The sequence below is a fragment of the Diadema setosum genome, chromosome 13 (assembly GCF_964275005.1).
Source record: "Diadema setosum chromosome 13, eeDiaSeto1, whole genome shotgun sequence".
In the NCBI taxonomy this organism is placed as follows: domain Eukaryota; kingdom Metazoa; phylum Echinodermata; class Echinoidea; order Diadematoida; family Diadematidae; genus Diadema; species Diadema setosum.
In genome coordinates this window covers 37,776,865-37,797,079 of record NC_092697.1, presented here as the reverse complement: position 1 = coordinate 37,797,079, position 20,215 = coordinate 37,776,865, and the positions used below count along the sequence as shown (strand labels likewise).

The following is a 20,215-nucleotide window of genomic DNA, read 5'->3' as shown; positions in this document are numbered from 1 at the left end:
CATAAAGTAGCCCCCCCCCCCCGAAAAAAAAAAAATATATATCGTTTTATCATAAACACACACATACACACACACACACACACACACACAGAGAGAAGATAAAGTGCATGTACACATAAATATGCATAATGAACCAAATAAAAACAAACAAACAAACAAAACAAAACAAAAGGGAACGTGCGGTGACGAAGAATGAAGTAAAGTGTAGATGCATTCCAGGTAGGCCTATATATAAATACACAATACGACACGAAATGAAATGAGCACATACTCAATGACAGGTGGACGGACAAGTATGACACAACGAATACAATGCACTCATCTCGGTGATTGATTGGCAACCTGCACCATTCTTTTGGTGACATGCGCCACCAAGCGATTACATACACACAGCGTTGTGTTTCTTTGGAAACGAAGATCATCGCCTGCCGAGCGGACGTAGTTCATCATCCCCGGTAACTTCTAATCAAAATTTATTTTCTGTCCACAGTTTCTATTCCTGGTGACATGAAAGTTAGCTAACACAAGTGGGAAAACAAATTTATTTCTGACAAGTTGTGTAGTTTTATCGTCAATAAACTTGTCGCCAGGCGCAGTGGTGGTCCAGTTAAAGTGGTCAGAAAAAGATCAGTCCCATACGTTGACTTTAGTGTAGGCCTAGGCCTACTGTTTAAAAGTTACCAAATGACAACTCGTCTGTGATTTGTGCTGTGCTGTCTAACATGTTGTTACAGTCTAGCCTTGTCTAGGATTTCGACACTAGGTCTAACGTAGGCCCTATAGACAGTCTAACGTTAAAGAGTCTAAACGTTAGACAGAATTAGAAAAAGCCGTCTGCCCGGACTCGGAGGAGTTGTTAGAGTTACTACGGTTAATAGACCCCATTTCATGATTTAACTGGGGCGTTAGCCGTTACAGTGAGCGAAAGGGCCGGGCTCGGCTGCGGCCGAGCCCGGCCTTCATTTCACTGTAGAATTTAAAAGTGCAAAAGGCCAAATGCGGTACCAAAATCGGCCACACATTTGCCCAAGCTCTGGAGGTAGTCTCGGCCACGACTTGGCCGCGGCCAAACCCAGCCTTTTCTCACTGTAAACGCAAACTGGGTCGAATGCGGTACCAAATTGCGACTGGCGCGCTCCCAATATTTTAGATTTAATACAATAGATCTAGTCCCGAGTAGACCTCAGTCATTTATTTAAGAGACTAGATTCTAACTAGAATCTGGAAACTTGGAGAAGTAATCCCTTTTGCAGCTCATTCTGCAAGTTAAACTGCCCCTTGGATAGGCCATTACAGATGGAGGTCCTGTTTGTGAGAGAGCTACAACCCATGCATGTAAAAGATCCCACGTCATTCCTTTTCCATCTTATAAGATTTGAGCAGGGTGCTAATCTGGTGAAGTAGCCTATCTACCCACTCAAGATCATCTTCGTGATAGGCTGCATATATGTACTATAAAGATTTATACCCCTTTGAAGATTAATAAAAGCAGAAGAAGAGGAAGAAAACTCTGTAAATAAACTGTAGAAACGAGTGCACATTCTTCAATTTATAAAGTGAAGTCTTAGTATTTTCTTCTAAGAATTTTACTTCGTTTCTTATCCTCACATGCGGGTTGATTTGCAGTCATTTTATGATTTGTCATTTTCTATTGAAAGGAAGTTGTGAAAGAAAGGACTGACTTTACTTGGCTCAAAGGAAGTCACAGAGCTTCCAGATGGCATCGGCTAACACAGCAACGAGCAGCATGCTGTCTCTCCTTCGGGAGTGGGACAAGGGCTCTAAGGCAGTTAGGGCACGCATTCTGCAGGACTTTGTCCTCAACAACCACAACAAGACTGGGCCTGAAATTGAGGCCCACTTTGCGCAGGGAGCAAGCCTCTTTCTGGCAAGATTGACGGCATGGCTTCGCCTCACGTATCCTTGCTTTACTTAACGATGGCATATTATAGTTGATACCATGACATGCTGTAGACCAGGCACAATGTACTACTTCTTGAGTTGAGTTGAGTTGAGTTGAGTTGAGTTTATTAACAACATACATATGAGTATGATAACATGATAACATGAAATTCCACAGTGTAAGATACAATAACATGAAATTTTTATGAGAATACAATGATTTTGTACAAGGTTCTTACAGCTTTGCAAGCATATATTTTACATACTTATATCTACCTTACATAAGAATACATGTGTTATAATACATTTAGTTTCGTTGTGATACATTTATCACTGAAAAGGCAAAGAGAATGAATAAGTATGTAATGTAGACATATATGCATAGACAGAGGTTCTGAAAAAAAATAATCGAAAAAAAAAATAGAAAAACAGAAGATAATGTTGTTAAAGGGGGAACCAAAAGTTAGCACAAGTGCTACTTCTGGTAGGATTGTTCAATTTATGTACAACACGTGTACATTGACAAACATCAGTTGTTCAATTTCATGAAAATGGTATGTCTCATCTGCAATATTTCAAAAAGCATTGATTTGCCACAGTCTATCGATTACTTGCTAAGGACCATTGTGCAAACGTATGTTCTTCAGTATACTGTCCGGGATACAATTTGTATGAATTCAAGTTTACAACAAAAACAGAAATGTATATCTACTTGTGTTGGATATGTCATATGACAAATGCTTTTCTTCCTTGACAGTAAATTCTCCTTTGGAACAGATATATGGTTGGGACCTGTGTTAATTTACAGCTGCAAGCTCTAACAATATTCTTAGCAGCATCGAGTGGGTAAGTTTTCTCTTTCTTACTCCATTCTATTGTCACTGCAATATGGATTTGCAACCGATTGACGAATTGCCCTGCATCAGCGTAAAGGGCAATTTGTCAGTCATTTGAGTTAAAACAATGCGACACAAGAATTGCATTAATTTGTATGAATATGGACTTGTTTGTCACATTGAAATCATTACCAATATTTCAGTCAAATTGCACATGATGTAACAGGCACAATGTAAAGTAAATCCACTCTTTCATTCATACAAGAACCTTGGTTGCTTCTTAAATCAATTTGGTACTGCTGCCAATTATCTGTATAGATTGGTGGCATGATTGGAATATTGATAAATCATGTTATGACTTTGTTCCCTATGGAGCAAGATTATCGCAAGTGAAATTTGACACCCCCTCCCCCCCCCCCCCCAAAAAAAAAAAAAAAAAAAAAGAGAGAAGAAATTCCAGAAACCTGTTTTGTTGAACAGTGTTTGTTCTGCATGATAGATGAAACCAATAAAGGAATGCAGCTAGCTATACACTGGTCTGAAAACTGCCCATCATTCTATATGAGGCTAACAAAATTTTCTCTGTCCCTTGTGCAGCCACAAGTTTCTAGCCGAGTTTCTAGAGGTGGGTGGAGTGATGACAGTGCTGGAAATTCTGGGCCTGAAACAAGCCAAGGAGGAGGATAAGACACAGGCACTGCTTCTGCTCCAGTGTGTGGCCAACGCTGGCCGCAAGTACAAGGAGCTCATTTGTGAGAGTTATGGTGAGCAGCGATCTTTTCCTGTCTCTCTAGATCTGCTTTGCCCTAGTCTTGTTGCCTTCTCTTCTCCTTATATGACTTCTCATTTTCTTGATGATGTTGCCACTATTTCATGTTTATTTCTCCTGTTATCTTTCTTTTAGGGTAGCATTTCCATCTGTGCTGTATTCCTTTTTTGAATTCAGTTTGTGTTTTCAACTGTTGTGCAAGATGGAGTGATACAAAATTGTTTCAGTGAGTGCTTGGGGTGCAGACAATAGAGTACAATGAAGTTTTTGAATAGAATGTTTGAAATCACTGATGAACTCTGGAATGGTTAACTTTAATACCTTGACCTGCTTGTGTGGTGTTGTGATGTGACATAGGTATTCGGGCAGTGGCCGAATGTCTGGCGCGGTCCAAGTCTGAAGAGACCCAGGAGTGTGCCCGAAGCCTCCTTCAGAACTTGGCCCAGGGCAACCCCAAGTTCCAGTCCCAGGTCTACAAGGGTCTCATAGCCCTGCTGCCATGCAGCTCCCCTAAGGCTCAGCAGATGGCTGCCCAGACCCTCAGGATAGTCCAGGTAGGATGACCAGATAAGTGACATAGGGGTAATCCTAAAAAGGACTGAGAGTAATTTTACTTGGTAGATTTTAAAAAAAGATAACAAAAAAGAAAAATGGGGAAAAAAATGTGGATGATTGACAGTTGATTGCCCGTTATGAAACTGTTTTTCAATCACTTGTCCAGTTCTCCTCAGACTTCAGTCTGGGAAGAATACATAAAGAACAAACCATTTCGGGGCTGCAGTGGGGTAGTGTAGTGCAAAATATCTGCACGCTGTGACCTTTACCAGTCATTGAGCCAATCTGCAGACAGCATTTATAATAGGCATTTAATAAATTGTCAAGATAATCGATTGAAAACAATAACCATAACCCTGTATTAGAAGCTGATTGTTGATTACATTCAGCAATTTTATTACTTGCTAGAGAGTTTTTTTTTTTTTTGTCTGTGTAATGGTACAGTATATTTGGGATGTGACAGTAAAGGCTTCTTGGGAATTTTTACATCATGACTAACACTGTGATGTTCTTCATGTTAGCCAACAGCCCAGTGGGCAAATGGAGTAAGAACTAAACCATAATGCGAGTTGCTGTATACTTGCTGCATGCAAGTTGCTGTACCTAAAAAGTGTTATATTACTTTAGAGTGTACATAGGATTAAGGTCACCCATGCTTCAATTGTCCTTTTGTAAGTACAGAAACCACCTTCATCATTAACCTACAGAAATCCATAGTTTTTTTTTTTTTTTTTTCCCGAAAAATGAATAAACATTTTCCAGCGGAAATAAAGGTTACTGTTTCCATGCATTTTACTTACACAATTTTGACTGCTGTGAGATGTGGAGGTGACATTTGAAATCAGGAGATGCATTCTCTGTCTTCTTTGTTATGCCCACAGAAAATAATTGGCCATGCGAATCCAAGCATTGTGGAGCCAGCTGTAGCCCTGCTGAGATCCTACCACCTCGAGGTCCAATTTGAAGGTACATCCAACAAATCACAGTTTTATCTTTTCTGGTTGAGTAAGAATTAAAAACGCACTATACTACTGCTACAGCTACTATTGCTGCTAGTGGTAATAATGCATGATGATGATGATATTGTTGTTATTGTTATTGTTATTATTGTTATTATTATTATTATTATTATTATCATTATCATTATTATTATTATTATTATTGTTATTATTATTATTATTATTATTATTATTATTATTATTATTATCATTATTATTATTATTATTATTATTATCATTATTATTATTATTATTATTATTGTTATTATTATAATTGTTTTGGATATAAACTCCAAATTTTATTGTCCAAGAATGGAAATTCTTTTTGCCCAATTGATCGTGGGCCCGGCAGCCACTGAGCAGCGCCAGATCGACGTTGCTCTAACCTTTCCAACTGTTGAACGGCAAACAAGGTAGCAGCAACTCCCATCTTTTAACGTCTTTTGGTATGACGCGGCCGGGGTTTGAACCCACAACCTCCCGATTGTGAGGGCAGCCGCTCTACTCACTGAGCCAACACATTGGTTCTAATTATTGTTGTTATTATTATTATTATTATTATTATTATTATTATTATTATTATTATTATTATTATTATCATTATTATTATTATTATTATTATTATTATTATTATTATTATTATTATTATTATTGTTATTATTATTATTATTATTAATGTCATCATCATCATTATTATTATCATTATTATTACTGGAGAGTAATCTGAGTTGGTTGTGTTGGCAGGAACTGAGCTGATCAAAGACTTGATGAACTATGAGATCCAGGACCAGCTGTTGAACAACCTGGTTGCTGCCCTCTCCCCTTCCAAGGAGGAGATTCTACACCGACCAGAAATCCTTGATGGTGAGATCCATATGTATATATATATATATATCTATTTTTTTTTTTCCATTTAAAACTAGTCAAGCATTGTTCCAAACAAAAACAAACAAAAAAAGGCGAAGAAACCACTTTATTGCTTGGTGCCCACTGTTGTGCGGTATGCTATGTGTGCCACGATTGTCCATTAGTACTGATAATGGAATTTTTGTTGATGTCTATGACAATTTGTACCAGAATTGATATCGCGGTCTGAATTGTGGAGTAATGATTGTGATCGCATCTGATGTTGAGGTCTTCTGTGTCACCATGACCTTCCTGGTGTAGACTGAAGCACTTTTCTTCTACACCTTGAGTGGGCTTGAAATTATTATCTAATGAATGCTGATGAAAAAACGTAGGAAGTTATAGATAAGTGCCTGTGCACGTAAAGGATTCAGGTGCTGCAAGTTGCTCTCTTGTGACAGTGTTAAATGAGAGAAGTTGCTTTTTATTGCTGCAGTATTTTTTTTTTCTGGCAAAACACTTAGTGTACTGTGGACATCTACTAAAGAATACATGATCATTACATTCATTGTCTTATCCCGTGTCAAAAAGAAAATGTGACAAATCTGTTGTTGTTTTTGTCACATCTTATGCATCAATGGTCTTGTAATATATAAAAATATTTCATTTTTTCAATGCCTCCGCCACAAAGTGTCATCGGGGCCATTATTTTGTATGCTTTGATTGCTGAGACAAGATATTCATTTAATTCAGCACAAGCATTGGGCACCACCTCTTGTAAATTCTGTTCAACATCTGAAATCATCCAATAGCTCTTTGCTCTACTATGAGATTCATTTGAACTGGTTGGATTTTGGTATCTTTGTTAAGATGAAAAACTTGTTGAATGAATAATATCTGGAAATAAAAAAAGATTGATATGAACTGTCCATTGTGAATAAAAAAAGCTACCCATCATTCGTACATCTGATTCTCAATTTAACTAACTAGCAGCAAGATACAAACAATAATTAAACAAATTGCAGTGAAAGCTACTTCAATGTGTTTTAGATGAATTATATTCTGTGATTAAGTAATCATCTCACCAACTTTTCAGAGATAACTGAACTCAACTTATCTGAGCCATATCTAAATGTAATTAAATGTTATTTGTGTGCATGTTTGAATTAATTGAGTCATCAGTACAACGCAGTAACGACTGTGCGAGGTCCAGCTCCCTCTTTCTGATAGCTTGCTTTCTGTCTTTCTTTATAGATCCAAGTGCACCTGACTTAAAGCGCCCTCTACCTGTGTTTGTGCAACAGGCTTCAGCTGCCAAAGTCATTGGGTAAGTTAAAGAGAATCGACTGCTATCTCAGAGTCGGCTATTCTTAATTCTCAGCCTTTGCCAGTGATTTTGGCTTCTATCAGCTGAAACATGCAAAATTATTAGTTCTATAAATATGTTTTTCAAGTCTTCAATATGATACCAATAGGAAAAACCAGAAAAATAGTACCTTATGAAATGTGGGTGTTAAGTAGAATGCAGGGAGGATTATGTAGATCCACATCCTCAGCGCTCCTTTTTATGAGACATTTCAGCATTGGTAGAACTACAATTCCCCCTTCCTTTCCCATTTCCCTTGTCTCATTTGGAAAGAAATATTGTGAAAATTACTATCTATGATGAGATTTCGCTCTATAATTAGCACCATTCCCTGGACCTAGTGAACCTCCTGTAAAGTTGTCTCGATGCCAAATTGTGAAACATTCACAACAAGTCTTTGTATGCAGTGAGATTTGATAACTTGTTCTTGTTTTTTGATGGCCTGCAAATCTGTCAAGAAGAAAGACTACTGCCACATGCTTTGACTAAGAGCTCCTCAGTTCATTTTCAGTAGATTTATTTGCTTCTTGTAGTCATACATCCCAATTTTATACTACTAAAATTCTAACAGAGGGCTGCACACTAACTTATTTTTTCCCCCTGCTTATCCAACCTGTATGTCAGACCAGTAGGTACCCAGATTTTCCATCTTTTACTTGTCCATTCCTGAAAAGGTTACTGGTCCGCCAGTGATTTTTACTGATCAGGGACCGTCGGACCAGTGCCAGTGTGCAGCGTTGTCTAACTAGTCAACTCAGGATTCTAACTGAACACATCTGGCCAGGAACTGATTTGTCTGAAGTTGTGCATGGTCATTTTTCTCCTTTTTAATAATGATGATGATGATGATAATAATAATAATGACGTTGACAATAATAATCACATTTATATGGTGCTTTATACTGGTGTTCCTAAGCACACTGGTGCTATTCATACAAAAGGACTGGAAAACACAAAAACAATATCATTTACTGCATGTATATAGCATCCTAGCCCGGGAGTCGCACCAGATCTGTGAGAAGCTCATCCAGCTAAGAATTGTCCATAACCTGATGCTAGCCATGGGAAACGAGGACCACGCCGACAGCCAACGCCAGGCCAGCATCACTTTGGAGGTGAGATCATCATTGCTAGGGAACAGCTGGCTATCTCTTGGCCACACGTATGCAGCGTAGCTGGCATTTGTACGATAATGATAACGGCAGTACCAGTGATAATGATAATAACAGTCATTTAAGTCTTGCTTCTAATAAGTTGATGAGAAAGTAATTGAGTTGTTATTAGTCCAAAGGATGAAAATTCTCTTCAAGCCATTGATGACGATTGTCTCTGAGGCCCGAATTCACGAAGGTGGTACAAATGAAACCATGGTTTAAACCATGGACAAAAACCACAGAGCGCCAAGTGTCGCATGGAGTATTTCATTACAAAATCAGTCATTTCGTCAATGAAATGATTACTTTGTAACAAAATGACGACATTTTGTAACTAAATGAACATTTCGTCCATGAAATGATAATTTTGTTAACGAAACGGTCATTTTGTCGATGAAATGACCAATTTCGTAACGAAATATTCCGTGCGACACTTGGCGCTCCATGGTTTTTGCCCATGGTTTAAACCATGGTTTCATTTGTATCACCTTCGTGAATTCGGGCCAATGTTTTTAAATGTAATAGTGGTTGGATTGGTAGGATTGGTACTCTGGGACCAAAGTCTTTCCGCATCAGTTCTTCACCCGCCTCCTTATCTACCACTCCCATGCCTTCGTCCTCCCCATCACCTTTCCCCCTTTCTTCCTATTTGCTAAATTTCTTCCTTCCCTTTCCAATTCCCATTCCCATTACCTACCTCTTCCTCTCCTCCTCTTCCTCTTCCTCCCACCCCCTCCCTTCCCCTCTCCTTCCCCTCTTTTTACCCTCCCTTCTCATACCTTTCCCACATCCTCCTCACCCTTACCATTACCCTCATCTAGGCATCACTAGTCTATTTCAAAGTTACTGTACATTGGTATCATTACCCTATTCCTCACAATGTATTATATACACTGTACATCATATATTTTTAAGGATTTTTATTTACGCAAATTTTGCGAGTCAGCATCTATTTGCACAATTAACAACATGCAAGAATATGTGACCCGCTATAACAAAAGGATCCGAAAGTCGGGCGTGGACAATTTTCTGAAAATAACATGACATTTTAATTTCATACATAACACGACTCACAAAAGCACTTGGTTGCGGAGATATCAATGATTTTATTAGCGCATGTCGAGTGGTTTGGAAAATTAGCGTTTGGAGAAAACCGCCTTCCAAAGTTTTCTTTCCGACGCTATCATGATCAAGGGGAGGCAAGACAGTTTTCACCGCTTAACAATAGAAAGTATGCTCCTAGCAACCTCAACGACGTTCATTCGAGCTTAGCGCTAGTGGTCTATACACGACCAATCAGTAACCAGGATGCCAAGCACTGAGCATTTAGATCACTCCCTCGTTGCCAGGGGCGGAGTCTAGCTGCAGCGCTAAATTTAAATCTTTGGACACATTTGTGTTCCGTTGAAAGTTGAAAAGTCATGGCCCAGAAAAATGCTATTTTCTTGCCTTTCCTTTGATCTTTTAGCTTTGAAATTTTGGCAGATGATAGACGATACATTGGACTACAAAATTATGCCAAAACAGAAATCCCATCGTTTTGACCAATTTTGAAGATGTGACTTCAAACTCAATTTTCTCGGCTCTGCCGTCATCGACTTTAGGATCCTTTTGTTGTAGCAGGTCACATATTCACTCTGATCGCGATAAAAATGCAACGTGCGTGCTTACATTTCTTAGTCCATTTGCTGTACTCACATGACCATGAATTAAATAACTCATGAAATTACCAGGGAGTTGTGCTTCTCTACAAAATTAGACTCGCTATTACAGTGTACAGTGTATACTGTATATGAGCTCCATCAATGGTTGTCATTAAGCATTTTTAAAAGAGTTTATAGACATTTGATGACTTTTGTGCTCTTCCTGAGCATGTAAGGGGACTGTTTGTATTGTATTGTTTTATTTTCTCTATCCCCCCCCCCCCAATAAAAATCCAGTACCTAGTCAGCACATACCCAATTGTGGATGAGAACTGCCGAGAAGCAATGGGCGACACCCTTTACCAGATGTTTATGGTGAGTAGCCTCCCTACCCTCACCCATCTGTTGATATTCTCCTTTTAGCAGCTTACATCCGATGGACCATTTTGTGGCTTCCTTTGCTCTATGCAAGTCCCGTTTTGACAATGATTGTGATGATGATGAGACTGTATCAGAATAATAGCCCCCCCCCCCCCCTGAACTTCTTATCAGTGCTTCCTTGAGGTGGGATTAACCTGTTAAAGACTATTCCCAAGTATACTTAGGCAGGTGTCTGTGGAAAATGTGTGTTGTAGCAATATCAGCCCATCCTCAATGGGTTAAAGGCTGTGTCAAATGCAGATGTGGGCAATATCTTTGACATTTCAACAGTCCCTAGCACAATTAAAGATGAGAGCTTTGTCAGCAAGAACCCTCTACTCAGAATAAGGATGTAACTCCAAGAAATTATGACATTGTTTCTATCTTGGCTGCCACAAAGCATCAGACTTTGTACTCATGCCTCAGGGAATGTATTTCATCATAAGTGTGCAATCGGTTTGACCATGTTTAAAAGCTCATCATGAGCCCATTTTAGTTGTCATAAATTTATCTCTCTTTTGTGCTGTGCAAAGTAGGGAACCTTTGCTTGACAAACTAACTGTGCTTTGATTTAACTTACAACACTCTAATTGAACAACATGCCCTACTCTGTAACTAATTAAGAACGTGCATGTTGTCCTTGATAGCAGACAAAGTTGAATGATCTTGTGATATAGGACTTTACTTCTATGGGATCATAAAAACTGAGTAAGAATGAGTTCAGCCTTTTAGGTAAATGTTTTCTGTATCTGCTGAAGTGTGCCGTTTGCCATGAGAGTATTGCACAGTGACAGGTTTCTGTTTGGTGTACAAGTTTTGTTTTCTTTTTGGCCTTGACATTGATTGATGTGCCCTGATATCTCATCACATGTACATGTATCAGTACCTGCTTTGATACAACTGGCGCAGTAGATTGACAGATATTTGTATCTATGCAGTGGATGGAGACGTGAGGAAATTTGTGAAAGATATGACTGCAAGGGCACAAGTAGAGAGGTAGCTGTGACACTCTCGACATTTGGTTTAGGGAATTCAGTCTAAAGTCCATGGTAAGACAATGCACACGAATGTAACTCAACAGCAAAGTCCGTGCCTTGATGTGTGTCCCAATGACAATTGGGTACAGAAATAACTACATGTTTTGCAAAAGTGTATCACGGGTCAAGAAGGTAATTGCATTAGCCCTCTGTCAGTGCTTATTCCGATGTTATTCTGAAGGAGACTGCACTGGATATGACTTTTTTTTTCTTTTTTTTTTAACCACAGAAGCACAATAAATGTGAAATAATAGTTTGTTGCAATTGGAAAGTCTGTGGGTGTGTGTGTGAGTGTGGAGGGGGAGAGAAGAATGGAGGCATGATGGAGAAAAAAAAACAGTGAAGGATGAGCAACTCTAAGTGAATTTGGAATGTGTATCTGCCTATGTTAGAATATGTTTTCTGCTTTTTCTAGTGTGACTGCCGGCTCAGAGACATGATTTTACCAGGGAAAAATTGAAGAAATGCTTCCAAATACAGCAAGATGGTTCACATCCTTTTTATGTTTATCTTTGATACAGTTCATTATTCTGAAGGTTCTTTAATCCAAAAATGAAATAAAGTTCATTATTTCAAAGGTTTATTAATCTGAAAATGAAATCATAAGTTTGTTATTCCGAAGGTTTGTTAATCCAAAAATGAAATAAGGTTCATTATTCCAAAGAGAAAATAAAATCAGGAGGTTCGTTATTCAGAAGAGGTGTCAATCCGACAATAAAAAAGAGAAAATCCATAATTTAGAAGGTTTTTTTAGTATCCCTGTCTTTACATTTTTGAATTAATGGATCTTTGGAATAACAACTTATTTCATATTCACATTGATAACCCTTTTGAATAACGAATTGTATTTCATTTTCAGGCTAACAAAAATTCAGAATACTAAACCTTATTTTATTTTTGGAATTGCAAACCTTCAGAATAACACTACAAATATTGGGATTAATGAACCCTTTCTCATTTTTGGATTAACGGATCTCTAGGAATATGGAATGACGAACCTTTGGAATAATGAACCTTATTTCATTTATTGATTAATGAACCTTCGAATAACAGCCGTCACCCATTTACCGTTACCATTAGTAAAGTGACATGTTGAGGAATACTATCTTGCTGCACTTTGATAGCAGTTGTATGAGTTTCTAACTCTCATATGTTACTGACACAAGGTGGTAGATTCTAAAGAGTAGTTATCAATAGGCAAGTAGTGTTTGGTATACAGAATGACTGGGCAAACTTTATCAATAGCTGGCTGAATGTTTGCCTTACCAAAAACTTAGCAAGAATTTTATAAAAAAAAAGAGGAGGCAGGACAATGGCCAACAAAACATACTAATATGATGTAATATTGCTAACTCTGTGTCTTATCCTACTCGGTGAAGGATGTGCTTAAGTGTTTTATATCCCACAAGATTTTTTTTTTCTCTATATTTCTAAATTGTTATCTGTTCCAATGTTTTTGGGCAAATTATTTGTTGTATGGGGCCCCATTGTTTGCTCTCTCTCTCTTCTTTCTTTAAAACACAACATCTGTTCTACATTGCATATAAAACTGATTGACCTTAAAGGTAGTTGTCAGATTATACAGTCATTAATCTCTGAATTCTCTTCCTTCAGTCCAACCCAGAATCTGTGTACATGGTGATGAGTTCAGTCCAGGCTGATGTCCTGAGGTCAAACAAGGTTAACATTCCCGGAAGTAAGTGGATAATTCTCGGTTTGATGGCAAATGATTTTAAATTGGTATTTTGCCACTTTCGCAATCCAGTGGCAGATCCAGAGGGGGGCGCACTGGGTGCGCGCCCCGTCTATATTTGTTGTTCAAACGAAAGAAATAAGAAGAAAAAAATGAGATGAAACCCGGAAGTAGCAACAGAAATATTGTTTGTGCCCCTCCTTTACGAAATTCCTTGATATGCCCCTGCAATCTGTGAGTTATGATCTGCAGCCCAGCTTGTCAAATTCCACATTACTACTTTTGTGTGCTGATAATGAGGACTGTTCTCCTTTAGGAATGATTTGTGTTCTCTCTCTCTCTAATTATGCCTCCGCCACGAAGTGGTGCCGGAGGCATTATGTTTTCGGGTTGTCCGTCCGTCCGTACGTACGTCCGTACGTCCGTACGTCCGTACGTCCGTACGTCCGTACGTCTGTAAGTCTGTACGTCCGTACGTCCGTCTGCTTTCGTTTACGCGATAACTTGAGTAATATTTACTGGAATTTTACCAAACTTGGTCCAAGTATGAAGTATGATGGGGCAACGATTTGATAAGATTTTGGGTGAAATCGACTAAAGGTCAAAGGTCAAGGGTCAAGGTCAAATTATGAAATTGTATCCGTTTACGCGATAACTCAAGACTCTATGGAGCAAATTTCACCAAACTTTGTTGGAGGATGATGTATGATGGGACAATTACTTGATTAGTTTTTCAGTGAAATCGGACAGAGGTCAAAGGTCAAAGATCAAGGTCAAATCCTAAAATTTATGTGTTTATGTGATAACTCAAAACTGGATGAAGCAGCTTTCACCAAACTTGGTCCAAGGATGATGTATGATGGGACAATCACCGAACTAAAACATAGTGGAATGCGTGTCCCTATTCCCAACATACACGAGACCGTGCAGCCAAATTACCGTGTTCGTCGCCATCTTGTTCGGGCAATTTTTCCTTATATGGAGTGCACGCTTTGGCGCGGTCAGACTGGGCCACTGGTACGCGCGCAAGCAAGAGTACGCCGTCCAGTGGCTAGTGATTATGACGTAACAATGCACGTTTGTACATGACAATGGTCAATTGCGCTTCGGAGACACAGCCCGCACTCCATATAAGGAAAAATTGCCCGAACAAAATGGCGGTGGTAGCAAGTTTTGGTGGCTGCGTATTTCCTGGGTGAACACGCATTCCACTATGTTTTAGTTCGGTGGGGACAATTAGTTGAGTAGATTCTAGTGACATTGACAAGAGGTCAAAGGTCAAAAGGTCAAGGTCAAATTCTAAAAATGTTGCTATTTCCCCCATATCTATGCAATGCCCGCAGTTATTTTCTTGAAACTTAGTGTAGACATGTACTACTGCGTAAGGATTCTCCAGAGAGAGTTTCATGTCATAAGGTCAAAGGTCAAAAGGTCAAAGGTTAGGTGAAAATGTTGCAATATCACTTTTCTCGCAAATGGTTCAATGTATTTTCATGGAACATGGTACATATGCATGTACTGACTGGCAGGGATTATCTAGGGAATTTAGGGGTCATGGGTCAATAGTCAGGGGTTCAAAGGTCAAGGTCAACTCCTCAAAATGTTACTACTGTATTTCCCTCATACATGTACCAGAGTGTATACTAGTATATGCAATGATTGCATTATTAGTTTTAAAAGTGTTTAATATATATGTACATGTATTACTTGATGGAGATTCTCTTGGAAATTTCCAGCCAGAAGGTCAAAGGTCAAAGGTTAAGGGTCAAAGGTCAGGTTTAAATGAAAAAAAAAATATTTTGTACTGTAATTACACTCTTTCTTCATACCTTGAAAATTATACTCAATGCATAAACTTATAATAAGGTCGGTCAGAAGTCAAGTAAAAATTTTCAATTCCCCAAATATGTGTACCTGCACTCTTTAATAGACAATTATAGCAAACCCAGTTTGTGGAAAGTGAACATTTAAGATATTTCTGACAAACCTGTTATTTCGATATTTTGCCAGTTATGTGAAACTGTCATCACACATTGTCAAGACATTGTACTGTACACCTATTGGGAGAATCATGCATTATGGCGGAGGCATCAGTCGCCGTAGCGACATTTCTAGTTGATTATAGCTCCACACAAGATTTACTCATAAACCCTTTTGACATTCATCCACATTTTCATGGCAGCTGCCTACATTCTAGTTGAACTAGGATTGCTCTGATTCAAAGCTAATCACATTTTGTATGTGGTCCTTCCCTCTTTCAGTTGTGGATGGTCTGGACTAAAACAGCCAAGAAGACCCTTCGATGCAATATGATAAGGAGTGAAAGCCAACTGGTGAGGGAAGGTACAAACTCTCTCATGCATGAATGATTTTTTATGCATTGGATGTCGGATCACCAGCATTCTAGCCCAACACCAGAAGAAGAACTGCTCCACTAACTCATTGCATGCAAAGCCACTAATTAACTCTTTCACAACTGAGCAAAGAGATGATGTTTCTGAAGCCTGCACCACATCAATTCAACCTTCAGAGTTTGGGAAGTTAACACAACTTGCATGTACAGCGGAGATATTGAAGTTAGCAGACCATATTTGAAGGCTTTCTCCTGCTTCTGATGAATTAAGCACAAAGTCTTACCTGGATCAGAATAGCATGAGTCAAATCTTACCTCACATGCCTCAGACCGCGTCAGTAGTGAGAAATTAAATTTCACCTTGAATTGTGTTGTTTTTTTTTTGGTTTTTTTATCTATGCTTCAGGCATCTTTTTGACACCATGGGATTAAACAATTTAGAATTTACGGTTTGTTTTGTTTTGAGAAGAAATATGCATTTTACCACAAGTGCTTTGATACAAATCTGGAAAAAACATTTGATTGGTGATGGTAGTCGTGGATAGAAAGAAACCAAACGAGAGCTGCCCACATAAAAGCATGATGTGTCTGCAGTAGAAAAAAAAATACTACAAGTCAATACAGCATAAGAGGAATAACTAATCAAGCATTGCAATTTGACAACTGAATGAGGTATAATTGTAATATTAAAACAACCCATGATTAGAGAGATACAGAATTCTTAATCAGTATGTCTCATTTATAAACTTTGTAGCTTCATCCAGCGATTGCCTTATGGCGGGTGTTAGCTTTGGTGAAAGAATCATTCGCCGCTTGGAAAGTCTACAGGTCTAGAGCAGAACCAACCTAGCTAGTCAAACAATAAAGTTGGTTGAAGCTTGAAACACCACAACAAACAATCAGCCTGCTTATGTTTGAAGCACATGTAGTGTCAACTGTCCCCTGTAGGTTAAATAACTTAACCCGTTCCATACAGGAACCTGGTGGCCTGTGTATTAAGTCTGTGGGGATTTCAGAATTCAGTATGTAATGGGTTAAAGGCTGGCTACGTAACAGTTTGTCCTTTAGTACTTTGATGATATTGTCCCAATGTTTGTCATGGGGGTCAAACGTCTAACGGTCACTTCTGATAATCCTGTCACTTCTGATAATCCAGTCAAGTGACCATGGTACAGGTATTGTCCAGCAAAGCCATTCTTCTTTGAACAAGCCAGTCAAAACATGTCTTTGGTTGAGTCATTCACCACCAAATCCTGATGCCGATACATTCTGTCCATTGTGGTAGTACTGAAGAAAGCCTTCTACAATTCTTATCTTGCTGAAAAGCATAATATTTGACACTGATGAGAATGTTATGTCATTTTCAATTGCATCACATGTTATTTTGTCTGTTGCACAGCATCACATAATAACTACTTTTCATTTTGATAATTGGGCATTTCAATATATCTGTACAGTGTATGTGAAACAAGTAGTGTCAGTCACCTGCAATTATTGAATTACAGTCATTGTAGAAGACATTCATATAAAATACCCCAAATATGATTGCATGATAATCCCATCTTCGGAAAACTTAGACAGTGGATACAAATAAATATTTCAATTAATCAGCAACATGAGAATGATAGTGATATAGTGTAGAATTGCTTTAATTGTGGATATGGTGTGTTGGGTTGCTTTTCTTGACCTTTGAGAGCAATGTCCACATTTTGAGTCCATCGGAGATGGTAATGGAGATGGTAACTCTCTGGCCCACTGCCCATCCAATGATTCATGGTCATTGGTTTGATTGTTGGCTGGTCAAGATGGCACACAGTATCAACTGGTGTTTGTTTGTCTGTTTGTTTGTTCGTTTGGTTTTGTTTGTTTATTGTTCTTTGGTTTGACCTTTATCAGATATGATGAAGACTCAAACATGTGAAACAAAGTGATAATTGTTGCACTAAACATCAACCAATAGGTTGCTGTATAAAGTCATGCATCAATATTCATACAAACTTACTTCTGCATAGAAATATGCTACCCTTTGCTTTATCTTTTCCTGAAAGAGTGGTAGAATAACCATGAAAAGGTCCATTTTATATTTGGAAGTTTTGTGATATTTTTGCATATATTATCATTATTATTGTACATAGTTATCAAGTTGTATAAATATATAAATATTGCAAATAAATTATGTTTATATGTACTTGTTGTATATACAAAATGATTTGAAATAAAATCTATACTATGCATATGATTGCCTCAATGAAGTTGGATCATTCTGTGTCAGTGAATAGCTCAGATGTTGTCACATGATAAAGAGAGGGACCTGCAAGGGTGTTATAGGATCTTGTTTATGTCGATGTCTGGCAATTTGTCAAATCAGTTCAATAAAAAGCAACGACGCGAGAATTTCATCACTTTAGATAATTATTCAGTACCCACTGCATGCTATAAGAATTAGAAGCAGTACTACACCAGCTGTCGGGCGGAAGCTTTGTGGTCTAGTGGATAAGACGTCTACGGTATGTGTCTGCTGATCATGGGGTCATAGGATACCATCCTACCCGAGCATGAATGCCCATGACTTTTTTTTTTACTGTGGCTACTATTCTAAACACTGATTAATTAGGTGCTCATTTTGATAGTTGATGTTGGGCAATTTGTCAAACAGTCACAATAAATGATTCTTTACTTCCCATGTGTTGGAGTCCTCCCCCTCCCCCCCCCCAAAAAAAAAAGAAAAGAAAAGAAAAGAAATCCACAACTAAACAAAACAAGAAATATGAAACAAAAATAACCACCCTAATAATCAATGGAAAAACAAGCAAAATGAAGTAATAAAAAAAAAGAAAATTAATAAGATATTTTATATAAAGTTGTAGAGATCGATTTTTGACATGGTTCTAAGATAATCTGAATCACTTTGTTTTTAATGCATGTGGGTATTGTATGTCCATTGGGGTGTGTTTGGGAGGTGGGAGGTGGGGGTGGGGAGGGTAGGGGGTGGAATGGGAAACTGGTTTTAAGATGGATGGTATATTAGCACATCATCACTGGAATGACAAGACCTTGTATCTACCAAATGTCAAATGTTAAGGAGAGCAAAAATTCATGGCAGCCAAAGCACTGTCAAATGGCATAGCCTTTGTATTGACATGTCATGTTGGCTTTATTTTTAGGGTAAGAGAGCTAGGTTTTGGACAGAATGTCACATAACTGATTATCTCACCATTACAGTAATCCAAAAAAAAGTCATTTTCACCAAAAATTTCAGAAACAAGGTCTTGTCACCCAAGCAACAATATAAATTATGTATGTCTCCTGATAAAGATAATAATGGGTTCCCACTGCCGATCGGATCTACACGATCAAGCCCGACCAATTAAATCATTTTTGGTCAGGGCAGGCTCGCTGGGCAAGGGCAATCGGGGTCGATATTGGTCGATCGGGGTCAATCTACCTTGATAGGCATGGGTCTGGCTTCCTAGTATACAATTTTTTTTTTTTTTTTTCACTGTCAAGCCCACCTTATATTTTACAACATGTATCAAATCACATCACAGTCATACTGTATGCCTAATCACTAAGACCTCCCAGGTGTGCTGTAAATTGGGACAGGGTGATGCAAAGGATGCTGTATCAGCCTGTCTTGGTCGTTAACCCTGATGATATTTGACAGATGAAATTTGATAATGTCTTTCAATGTCAATGAAATATCTATGTGTTCATTAGTGAGCAATGTTTGCTGCTTTCCCCAATATGATAAGGGTGATGTCTTTTGATATTCTAATGACATGGAGATAGTTTGTTCTTGGGTGTAGTGTGCAGAACACGTGAGCTGCTGATTGGCATGAGCGTGTGGTATCTCGGCCACCAAACCAAACACTTCTATTTTTTAGGGGTGTACATTGCACATCAGTGTGAATCAGTCTGTAGCTGAGGAATGATTAGTTATTGCAAAGGTCAAGAGACTTAAAGTTCACCTCATTTAGTCTTTAAAAGGTGCAGTGTGCAAAAAAAGGAGATTGACGGCCAGCCCACATCAAAATATTTGTAGCGAGTCCTGTGCCAGGAACCTGACTGTTTAGTTAAAACAAAGAAGAAGAGTGTATATGTGAACTAGAATTCAATTTGAGTCATAATGAAAGACAATAATTTGTCAAAGGAGATGTAGTACAGATGTTGTAATTACTGACGATAGTATCAATTATGTGTTTATGCCGAGAATCGAACCAGACTTCCCCCGGGCAGCTAACATTCAAAACAACATTTTGCATAAATTCTTTTATTTTGGGTCACTACATTTCTTTTTTAGGCTGCCAAAATGTAAAAACTGAAAGATTTTATTGGCCAAAGCGGGCCCAAATGGACAATTTGAAAAAAAGTTTTTGTGTCAAACCCTGATATACACACATAACATTGATGATGACTGATGTGTGAAATAGGGAATGTTCCAATTTAATTGGTGCCAGATGTATTGTAACTTAGTATTCTATTGCCCATTACAAAGTACCGGTACATGTCAAGAAGGTGCAAAATGGATATAAACCCCATTTTATTTGCTGTTTTGTGATATTTGTAATAAAGAACAAAGGACAGAGCCCCTGCTAACTATCCAATCCTAAGAGTTTAAACAGACAAATCCGTAGAAATTAGAA

General features: G+C 38.3%; 1 protein-coding gene across 2 annotated transcripts; it reads left to right on the top strand.

The window, feature by feature from the left end:
- The first annotated feature begins 416 nt into the window (after nt 1–416).
- On the top strand, nt 417–18,281 carry LOC140236695 (armadillo-like helical domain containing protein 1). 2 transcript variants are annotated; one of them, XM_072316617.1, is made up of 12 exons: nt 417–455; nt 1,659–1,917; nt 2,680–2,748; nt 3,336–3,502; nt 3,865–4,061; nt 4,944–5,028; nt 5,805–5,924; nt 7,161–7,233; nt 8,258–8,387; nt 10,367–10,444; nt 13,141–13,222; nt 15,481–18,281. In XM_072316617.1, the coding sequence occupies exons 2-12, from the start codon at nt 1,718–1,720 to the stop codon at nt 15,498–15,500; spliced, it is 1,221 nt and encodes a 406-aa protein (XP_072172718.1). In that variant the 5' UTR covers nt 417–455; nt 1,659–1,717; the 3' UTR covers nt 15,501–18,281. The 2 variants fall into 2 exon arrangements, with proteins under 2 accessions (XP_072172718.1, XP_072172719.1); XM_072316618.1 differs by having other exon boundaries at nt 418–455; nt 1,663–1,917.
- Nucleotides 18,282–20,215: the final 1,934 nt, after the last annotated feature.

Bases quoted from the DNA above. Each gene is read 5' to 3' on its own strand.
- LOC140236695 (XM_072316617.1), top strand. From the start codon at position 1,718: ATGGCATCGGCTAACACAGCAACGAGCAGCATGCTGTCTCTCCTTCGG. The intron at 2,749-3,335 runs GTAAGTTTTCTC...TCCCTTGTGCAG, and splicing joins TTCTTAGCAGCATCGAGTGG to CCACAAGTTTCTAGCCGAGT. The intron at 10,445-13,140 runs GTGAGTAGCCTC...CTCTTCCTTCAG, and splicing joins CCCTTTACCAGATGTTTATG to TCCAACCCAGAATCTGTGTA.